Source organism: Elephas maximus, chromosome 11 (assembly GCF_024166365.1).
Source record: "Elephas maximus indicus isolate mEleMax1 chromosome 11, mEleMax1 primary haplotype, whole genome shotgun sequence".
Lineage (NCBI taxonomy): Eukaryota > Metazoa > Chordata > Mammalia > Proboscidea > Elephantidae > Elephas > Elephas maximus.
The window spans coordinates 97,302,518-97,313,400 of record NC_064829.1 but is presented as its reverse complement, the minus strand read 5'-3'; the positions used below and the strand labels follow the sequence as shown (position 1 = coordinate 97,313,400).

The following is a 10,883-nucleotide window of genomic DNA, read 5'->3' as shown; positions in this document are numbered from 1 at the left end:
AGAACCACATTTTACAGATGAGAAAACAGACAGCTGTCAGTTTTATGACTTGCTCATGCTTGTAGAGTTGGTAGGCACCAAGCAAGGACTCCAGGGACTGAGCACTATATTTTGGGGTCATGGGAAAGGATGTAACAGCAATAGTCATTGAAAAAGGATGTTTGTGGGGGACATACAAGGACCAAACATTTAGTGGGCAAAAGGGTCCAGATATAGAGGTCCCTTGGGATATGGAACCTCATCATTCTAGAATCTAGAGTGATATTGTTTATTAGTGGGAATGAGGGTTCTGAGAAAGGGAATGTTAGCAGAGGCAGAATGTTGGCAGAATATAGGATTCAGATAGGGACATGACATTTGGGAGACCCAGAACAGTGTAAGGATGAACCATCATGAGGATCTAGCGTTGGTGGTGATGAATCATTCAGAAAGCATAGGATGTTGCTGGGGTAGAAGATTCTGGACACAGGAAATTATTTTCAGGATGAAATGTTATGGGAGTCTAGAACCTTCTATGGTACAAAACAAAGAAATATCTAGAATATTGACAATGACAAAATATTTGAGGGGGGATAGCATGTTTTCAACAAAGCTCTGTTAGTGGGACATAGAATATTGTTGAGATGGTTTGATGTAGGTATTTATGAATGTAGCCATGGATAGAACATTCAGAACACCATCTGGGTTTACGTTGTCGTTCTGTGTGATGGCGTCGATTCTGACTCATAGCGACCCTATAGGAAAGAGTAGAACTTTCCCATAGGGTTTCCTAGGCTGAAAGTCTTACTGGAGCAGGATGCTGGGTCTTTTCTCCCATGGAACAGCTGGTGGGTTCAAGCCATAGACTTTTTGGTTAGCAGCCAAGTACTTAATCATTGTACCACCAGAAATTTTGGGTCTATGTTAGCCATGTTGAAACATTTAGGAGACCTGGAATGTTGTTTGGGTTGAGGACATTAAGGAGACTGGTATGTTTCAGGGATGCAAGGTTTGGGAGACCACAATGTTGGCAGTGACTAAATGCTTCTGAAACATAGAACATCCAGCTGGAATTGAACATTTTGAGAACACGGGTCATTAGCTAGAATGGAACAGTTTGGGAGAGGCAGAGGAGGGCTGGGTATACTGAGGAAGGAGGGCATGGGGGAGGAAGGAGGCCAGAAATGAACACGACTTTTATTGTGGGCCCTTTGTCCATTTCTGCTCCTGGGTTTTGCGTTTTTGGATTGTTTCCTGGATCCATGGAACGTATTGAGAGACTCGAGTGTAGACACCAGGTCGGTTGGGCTGCCCACAGGGGAAGTCTCCCCAGGAGATGATGCCATGGAGTGTTCCATTACAGACCAGGGGGCCTCCAGAGTCACCCTAAGTGAAAGGAGAGAGAGACAGAGATGTGGGGTCCTTGCTAGGGATAAACAAAGACAGAGACAGACAGATATAGGGAAAGAGTAAAAGATGGAGAGAGATACACAGAGAGGCACACAGACAGAGGAACACAGAGAGAGGGTGAGAGAGAACAACAGTGACAGAGAGAAACAGAGATGAGAAGACAAACACTGAGGGGACAGATAATGAGAGACAGATGGAAAAGATGCAGAGAGAGAGAGAGACCCCTCCCACTCTCACCCCAGTCCCATTCTCATCCCTACCCCATGTAAGAGATAGAGACAGAGAGAGAAATGAGAAACAGAGACCACATATATGTGTCTCTCTGGTCCTCTGTCTCATGACCGTGGTGACAGCTTACCACATGCACCTGTTCTTGGAGCTTACCTCATACACCTGTTCTTGGTTCCCTGGCACCAAATCCCACCTTGGCTCCCTACTACCAGCTGATCCTGCTCCTGATTTATTGTTCCTTTGTGGCATCCTACTATTGAATTAAGGAGCTCTGATAGCACAATGGTTAAGTGCTTGGCTGCTAACCAAAAGGTTGGTGGTTCAAACCCACCCAGTGACTCTGCAGGAGAAAAACCTGGCGAGGTGATCTGCTCCGGTAAAGATTACAGCCTAGAAAACCCTATGGGGCAGTTCTACTCTGTCACGTGGTGTTGCTCTGAGTTGAAAATCTACTTGACAGCACCTAACAACAACAATACCAACTACTGAGTTAACCCATCCACATCTTGGTAGGGCATGCAACACACGTGTACCTCCACTTCTTCCTCTGCGCCTAAGGCAGATATCACTAATATATCAAGGCACACATCATTATACTATTTCCCACTGAAACAAAACTCAATCTTAGAAGCCTCCTCTATAGGACATTGATTGTTTTTGCCCACGTAACATCCATTTACCCTTATTTTGGTATCAGCTCCCTGAGTTTTCCTTTGGGGGAACTATCGCTCCCACACTCTCAATCTATATAGTTTGGCTCAGTCCCACAGTTAGTCATATGACCCAGACTTGGTCCATCACAGAATCCCACAGCTCTGGCCAGAGTGATGGTTCAGGGATGGACACATTATCCAAGTCAGACTCATGCTCAAGACTTTTGTGTGAACTATTGGGAAAGAGGCATTCTCTCTTTCTAATAGAGCTGCTTAGAGAGTAGGACATAAGCCTAAATCTGCTTGGGGCATCTTGCCATTGCCTGGGAAGATCCTAAGTGAGAATGAAGCCAAAACAGAAGAGAGAGTTGCTGAGAGTTAAAGAGAGACAGAGTTCTGAAAACATTATTTGAGCACATGGATACATCTGAACCTGAAGCCAGAAACCCTTGGACTTTTCAGTTACAAAACCAGTTTTGTTTTTTTTTTCTAAGCCAATTTGAATTGTTTTTTTGTTTAAGCCAATTTGAGTTGAGTTTCTGTCTCTTGCAACCAGAAGAATCCCAACCTTTATGTATCTCAACACAGGGATCTGGGCAGCCTCTGTCAGTCATACCTAGTGCTTAAGATGAGTTATATTTTCCATTCATGAATATCCTGTTTGTTTTGACCCCATATGCTAGGTATCTCATCTTACAGAGACTGGTTTTCCCAAGACTGGAAGCAAATCGTTTTTCCTCCTCCCTCCCCCAAGCATCTGCCCCCAACTCCATTCTAGCTTCCCATCCTAGCCTGTGGCAATCCAACAACCCCGTGGTCTCACCTCACAGGAATCCTTGCCACCCTCTTTTGTGCCAGCACACAGCATGTTGGAAGTGATCCTTCCAGGGTAGACTTGACGACACTCCTCATCTGAGTGTAGTTGGATGTTGGCACATTGTAAGGTTTTTGGGTAACTCACTGGGGAGGAAAGAGAAAAAGGTCTAAGGCTGCCTGTTCTGGACAGAATATGGGGTGGCAGTTAAATAGGAGGCTTGCATGAGCAGAGTGCTGGCAGAAAGTAGAAAGAGAAAGGTAGGGGAAGAGATAAAGCATGTAGCTGTGGAAAGTGGTAGAAGAGGCAAATGTGGAGAAAAGTGGGAGAAGTGGAGAGAAAGAGAACAGAGGAAGGAAAAATGGGGAGGGATAGGGGAGGGAACTGGGAAGGAAGAGATATAAATTGGGAAATAGATGAAAGAGAGAGAAAGAAAGTTGGGGAGAGGGAGTTGGGAAGAAACAAGAAGACAGGTGGTGAGAGATAGAAGATCAAGATGAGGAAAGCACTAGAAGGAAAGATGGAAAGAGATGTGAGAGTGTTGGAAAGAGTGGTGGGAAGAGATGGGCATGTTGAGGAGAAAGACATGGAAATGAGACCAGGAGAGAGTTTAAGGATGCTAAAGACATGCCAAGAGCTCTTGTTAATAAAAGGGAATCCTCCTCCACCTTTCCTCTCATCTCTGCTCCAGTCCCGCCTCCACCCCCACTGACTCTGTGAGCCTTCAAGCTAGTATGCACTGGAACATACCCTGAGGGCTAGTGGTAGTGCCCCAGCCAGACACTCGACAGCAGGTTCCAGGGGGTAGGTAGACATTGTGGGAAAGTGGCAGGATGCCAATGTGGCTTGTGAGCTGGACCAGGGACTGTAGCTCCAGCAGCATGATGTCATGGTCATGGTTCAGGTGGGTGGGGTTGATCTGGTATTCAGGATGGGGGATAAAGCGGACTACCTCCCTCACCTGCTCGCCTGCCTCCACACGCCCCAGGGCATGCTTGCCCAGGTAAACTTTGTACCCGCTGTGGATGAAGGAAGGTGTGATTAGGCGAGAGGATGAGTCCTCCTCCATCCCAGTCCTAACCTCAGCCTCTCCCCTGTCTCCAACATAGCCCCACCCCACCCTACTTCCCTCCTCCCCAAACATCAAACACATCTCTTTCCTTACTTCCAACTCCAATCCCACCTCCATTCTCATACTACTGCCAGATAGCCACACCAAACCTTTCTAACCCCATGCCGTTCTCCACCCCAACTCCAACTCCATCTTGAAATCCAACTCCACCCCCACCAACCACACCAGTCCCATTCTTATCCCTACCCCATGTTCCCCTGGCTCCCACATACTCCTTCAGACAATGTGCCGCAGTGAGGACCCATTTGGGATGGACTAGGACTCCCCCACAAAGCAGCCGCCCTTTCACCAGTAGGGCCACCTGCCAGGGCTGAGAGTGAGGGAGGCAGGTGTAGCCACCTGGGAGAACTCCATTGGTTCCATTGGTGCCATTCATAATCTTGAGGTACTCCTGAGAGACGCCTGGTAGAGGAGAGAAATTGGTAGAAAACTTTATTCAAGGGGGAGGAGGAAGCCTGGAATTGTGGTTACTGGGTTTGGGGAAAGGGTCAGAATTTTGCTCTGGGCGACCAGGAACTGATGGTTCATTTATTGATCTCTGGGAGTTGCCATTTTCAATGCAGTCAGATGAGTCAAAGCAAAGAGGCAGCCTCCTTTTCTGTAGAAATGCCAAACTCTCCAGTGGGGGTTCAGGGAATGAGGATGCTTTTTACAGGAAAGCACCTGCATTTTATCTATCATTTCCACGTGGGGATGGATTTCAGGAGGCAGAAGTGATACTGGCTTACATATCTACCTGGGCAGTATCCAACCATCCGTCCGTCCGTCCGTCCGTCCATCCAACTACCCCATCCATCCATCCATCCATGCAACTACTCAACCACCATCCCTCCACTCATCCATCCAAACCTCCCAATCAACAAACTAGAAACCATCCACCATTCAACTACCATCTACTATTTACCTAATCATCACCCACCCATCGATCCACACACCCATCATCCATCCATGCATCCAACCTTTCAACACGTATTTTTGATTCTGGATGGTGTTAAGTGCCATCCATAGGCTAACTGCTCTCAGATTCATACTTCCAGCCCTGAGCTCTTCCTCTAAACTCCGAATATAAATACTGTCAACTTGAATGTCTCTCATGTGTCTTAAACTTTGTATCCCCAACTTGATTTTCTCAACTAAAATTGTTCCTTCCAATCTTCCCCACCTTGCCGCTCAACTACAAACTTAGGAGTCATCCTTGCTTCTTCTCTTTCCTTCATCATTCATGACCAACAAGTCCCACTGGTTTTACCTCCTAAATATCCATCATCTCTTCAATTCTCTCCACCTGGCCTGCCACCTTCCTGGTCCAAAGTTCCCATCTTCTCTAGCTTGCATGACTATACCACCAAACCAGTTGCCATGGAGTTAATTCTGACTCATGGCCACCCCACGTGTGTCAGATTAGAACTGTGCTCCATAGGGTTTTCAAGGGCTGAATTTTTAGAAGTAGATCACCAGACCTTTCTTCTGAGGTGCCCCTGAATGGACTTGAACCGCCAACCTTTCAGTTAGCAGCCTAGAGCATTAATCATTTGTACCTTCTGGGGGCTCCAAATGCCTACAGGAGTTTCCTAAATGCTTCCACTTGTGCAGTCCTTCAACCTCCTGTTCTCAAAGCAACAAGAGGGATCTTTGAAAAAGGAAATTCAGGCCATGATGTTCCCAGGTTTAACACCCTACGGTAGCTTCCTTTAAAATAAAATTCAGAGCCTTTCCAACATTTGCAGAATTATTCATTATCTGGCTGCTGCCAGCCTCTCTGATCCCATCTCCTACCTCTATCCCCCTCATTCAATCTGTTCCAATCACTTGGGCCTATTCTTCAAGCAGACCCAGCCTCAGAGCCATTGTGCTTGCTGTTTCTTCTTCCTGGAATGTTCCCTTCTCTGTATTTGCACTGTCCAATACGGTAGTCACCAGCCACACGTGGCTATTAGAATTTAAGTTAATTAAAATTAAATAGAAATAAAAATTTAGTTTACTCTTTGCAGCAGTAACATTTCAAATGCTCAATACCCCAGTGTGGCCAGTGGCTACTATATTGGACAATGTGAATATAGAACAATTCCTTTCATTTGCAGAAAGTTCTACTGGATGATGGTGTACAATCTAGAGAGCCCATGTCTGAGAGCTCAACCCAAATGTTTTCTCCTCAGAGAGGCCTTCCTTCACCACTTGATCTAATGTTGCCTCTACTGATCCCTAGTCATTTGCTATTGTATTCCCCCTGTTAATTGTCTCCACAGCAATGATCATTATTCATTTCTCTTTTTATTTATTGACATTAATGTCTTTTTTTTCTTTCAGTATCTCCCCACTTTGACTGTAAGCTCCATTAAGCACAGACACTGTAAGTGCCTTAATCAGTGCAGTATCCCCAGGACCCAGCACAGTGCCTGGCACGCAGTAGGTGCTCCATGAATGAATGTTGTGTGTGTCAGGCACTGTGCCTAGCACTGGAGGCACGCGGTGGGCAGTGGGACAGAGGCAAGCCAAATGCAACTGTGTGCCACTTTCCAACTGTATAATCTCAGGCAAGTCACCACCTCAATTTTCTCAGCTGTAAGGTAGGAACAGTAAGAGTTCATCTCTCATTGGACAGTTGTAGGATTTAATAGTGCTCAGCTGCTAACCAGAAAGATGGCAGTTTGAACCCACTCAGTGGCTCCACAGGAGAAAGACCTAGTGATCTGCTCCCATAAAGATTACAGCCTAGTAAGCCCTATGGGGCAGTTCTACTCTGTCACAAGGGGTCGCTATGAATCGGAATCGATTCAAACCTCCAACCTTTCAGTTAGCAGTTGAGTGTGTTAACGGTTTGCACCACCCAGGTATCCAACGCAGTTTTATTTAAGTAAAGAAAAAAAAGTTGACTTTCAGTAGACCATTAGGTCAAAAATTAAGGCGGTGGTTTGTTGGGAGGACAGTCTTGGGTTTGGATCCTGACTTACGTGCTGCAGGTATCTTTGGGACAGGACCCTTCTGCCTCTGAGTCTTGGGTTTTTCTGGCTGTGAAACTGTGGAATAATTATAGTGCACCTACCTCATTGCACCTACCTGGTAGTGCAATGGTTAAGTGCTCGGCTGCTAATCACAAGGTTGGCAGTTAGAACCCACCAACTGCTCCATGGGAGAAAAGAACCTGTGATCTGCTCCTGTAAAGATTACAGCCTAGAAAACCTTGTGGGGCAGTTCTACTCTGTCATATACAGTTACTATGAGTTGAAAGAGAAGCCCTGGTGGCACAGTGGTTAAAACACTTGGTTGCTAACCAGAAGGTGGGTGGTTTGAACACAGCAGCCAGATCCATAGGAGAAAGACAAGGCAATCTGCTCCCGTAAAGACTAAAACAAAAACAAAAAAACCCAAAGCCACTGCCATTGAGTTGATTCCAATTTGTAGCAACTGTATAGGACAGAGTAGAACTGCCCCATAGGGTTTCCAAGGCTGTAAATCTTCACAGGAGCAGCCTGCCACATCTTTCCACTGGATTCGCTGGTGGGTTTGAACTGCTGACCTTTAAGTCAGCAGCCCAGTGCACTGAGGCGAGTACACAGGCATAAAGATTACAGCCTTGGAAACCCCATTCTGTCCTATAGAGTAGCTATGAGTAGGAATAGACTTGAAGGCACATACCACCACCTCATAAGGCTGTTGAGGATTCCACAAGACTGTGCATGTGGAGCTCCTAGCCCAGGATGAGGCAGCCAGGAAGCACTCAGAACATGGACATGAGTCCTGGGAGTGTTGCCAAAGGAGAGGAGCCACCCCATGAATGGGCAAGGATGGTGGCAGGTGCTTGACTCCTGTGGACCCCTTGTTCTCCTTCTGGCCTCAGTTCAAGGCCTTTGGGAAGCCATCTGGGCTCCTGGCTTGGCTCATTGAAGCCTTTACTTCATGTCACAGTTGCAACTAATTATTAACTAATTATTTGGGTAATTGTTAGAATAATGTCTGCATTCATCCCTCTAGGCTCTGGGTGCTAGGAGCAGGAACTGTGTCTGTGCTTGTACAGCACCCAGCACAGTGCCTGGTGCTAGGAAGTTGTTGAATAAATGAATGAATGAATGGATAATGCATGGATAGGGTTTCCAGAGAACTTGCCTGCTGCAAAGGCAGGGAAGAGGAGCTTACGTGTGAGAAAAGGAATCTTTGGGGACCAACTTTAGGTGGAGTCAGATAGGTTTTGGTTCACCCCGAGGCTTAAAGGCAACATGAACTAGCAGATTCTGGGAGAGGCTGAACATGAAGAGACAATAGTAGTAATAAAGTAATAATAATGATTAATAACTGAGTTTCTTCTACCTGCCATTCACTGAGCACATTACTCCAACTACCTCATTTGAATATTCACATCAACCCTTTGTGATAAGAATTCATATGCTCCCATTTTACAGATGAAGAAATTGAAGCACAGAGAAGCTAAGTTATTTGCTCCAAGTCACACAGCCAGGTAGTGACAGCGGCAGTGGCAGGATTTGAACTCAGTGTCCATCCCACTCATCTGACTCCCAGGGACCACAGGGAGGCCAGGAGGCATTGAATGTCGTAGAGGCTGCTAAGGTGGTAGTTTGGGGGCTGGGGGTTGGCTGGGTGCAGAGAAGAGCAGTCAAAGAAGGCGCCTGGTGGGCAGGATCTAGGAGACATAAAAAGAGTTGGAGGCATCTCCAGGGAGGGGCCTGGGGCCAGAGTGGAAAAAGGTGGGGTAAGTGGAGAAGGTCGGCTGTCCCAGTAGGGAAACCGGGTCACACAGGGACAAGCAGGAAGCTCTCTGGGCTGTCCTGGTGGGACCCGGCCCCACGTGGGCGGGGGGCGGAGCTCGCGGCTCCTACGGCCCCCCCACCCCATCCGAACCTTGCCACCACGGTCCCGAGCAGCCACCCCGCCTCCACCTCCGCGCATTCTTACCGCCTGACAAGGCCAAGGTCAGGGAGGCGATCGCTGTGGCCAGGGGCCACATGGCTGCTCTCCCTTGGGGGGCAGGGCGGGGTCTGAGGAGAAGCCGAAGGGGTGTTACGGGCTGACCCAGACACTCCTCTTTCTGAAATCCCTTTGCTCTTGCGCTTCCCAGTCTTGAATCCCCCCACCCCTGACCCTGGAATCGGCACACCCCCGCCCCTAATTCCGTCCTCTGGTGGGGGTCCGGCAGAGAGCTAGGAGGGGCAGTCTGCACTCCCTTGGGCTCCGGCCGGCGGGTCCTCACCCCAGATGGCCAGCCACCCCACCCCAGCCCTCGGGCGTGCTGGGTCCTTGGTGCAATCTCCCGCCACTCCCCTTCTTTGCCTGCCTTTCCTTCTTTTCCGCTCTCCGCCCCCTTTCTCGCCTCTCCAAGTCCGTCAGGACACTCCGCCTCAACCTGAGTTTAACTCTCCGCGGTCTTCATCTTCCTCCATCTCTGCATGTTTCTATCTCTACATCTGTGCCTCTAGCTTCAGTCACCATCTCCCTGACTCAGCTGTTCTCTCTGTCCTCTTCCCTCTTCACCCCTCCTTCCTGTCCTCCCGCCATCGCTCCCCGCCCCCTCGGGGCCCTACCTGAGTGAGGGGCCCAGGCGAAGAGCTTCTGCCGCCAGCTGCCTAGAACTTCAGCCCCAACCCATGGCTTTTAACCCCTGAACTCCCTCCCCCAGCGCCCTCAGTATTTCCTTGTCTCTGGCCTCCTCTTCTCCACCCACTTTGGCTCAGCAGGCTGTTGGCACTCCCCCTCCCCCATCCAGGGCTTGGCCCTCCAAGGGCGGAGCTTCCAGGACAAGCTGGGACCCAGATGTGGACCCGCCCAAGCCCGGGTTGAACCCACTGTGAACTTTTGAAGCAGCAGAACCCAACAAGAGGGAAGGGGGAAACCCATTCCCTTCCCCAAACCCATCCCAAATGCCATGCCCACCCGTTTTCCATCCCTAAAGCCATTCCTACTTCTAACAGCTTCTCCAACCCTGTGCATATTCTTAATATATATCAGCTCCCCAGATGGCCATTTTCTACTCCATTCCCATCTCCCTACCCAACCCTTACCGATACCCAACACCAATCTCATCTCTAACCCCAAGTTTATCTCTCAACATCAAGCCCAACATGGCCAAATTTCTATTTCCAGACTCATCTCCAGGCCCAACTTCATATTCTGAAAAGATACAAAACCTGTTGCCATAGAGTGACCCTATACGACAGAGGTGAACTGCCCTAATAGGGTTTCCAAGGAGTGGCTGGTGGGTTCCAACTGCTGACATTTTCATTAGCAGTTGTAGCTCTTAACCACTGTGCCACCCAGATTCATCTCCAGCATCATAGATACCACTCCCCACCCCCCTACCCCCATACACAACCATAGGCACAAGAAGGGAACAGATAGATAGGTGGCTAGAAAAGTCAACTACTTTTGGATTTGGTTGGGGTGAGGGATGGGTCTGGGAAAGCAATATTTTGGATAAATGTCCTCTCAGGAGCAGGGCCAGATGGGGTGAGGGAGTCCATGGGGGCATAGTTGGAGAGGTAGAAGCAGTATCCAGAAAATTTGGGGGACAGGGATGGAGGGAGGGAGGGAGGGAGGGAGGGAGGGAGGAGGAAGGGGCAGTGGATGTTTCAGGGATGAGTAGGTGTCTTCTGGAACTGTGGCTAGGCGGGGCCCTGAGTTAATCCCAGGGGGTGGAGGGAGCAGGATTAAGGAT

The 10,883-nt window shown here is 48.4% G+C and overlaps 1 protein-coding gene across 3 annotated transcripts; it reads right to left on the bottom strand.

The window, feature by feature from the left end:
• Positions 1–1,176: 1,176 nt before the first annotated feature.
• Positions 1,177–9,179, bottom strand: KLK13 (kallikrein related peptidase 13). 3 transcript variants are annotated; one of them, XM_049901100.1, is made up of 5 exons: positions 9,128–9,179; positions 4,432–4,621; positions 3,838–4,106; positions 3,097–3,233; positions 1,177–1,365 (listed from the first exon to the last, which is right to left on the bottom strand). In XM_049901100.1, the coding sequence occupies exons 1-5, from the start codon at positions 9,177–9,179 to the stop codon at positions 1,177–1,179; spliced, it is 837 nt and encodes a 278-aa protein (XP_049757057.1). The 3 variants fall into 3 exon arrangements, with proteins under 3 accessions (XP_049757057.1, XP_049757058.1, XP_049757059.1); XM_049901101.1 differs by having other exon boundaries at positions 4,057–4,106; XM_049901102.1 differs by lacking the exons at positions 3,838–4,106; positions 4,432–4,621.
• Between the last annotated feature and the right edge of the window lie 1,704 nt (positions 9,180–10,883).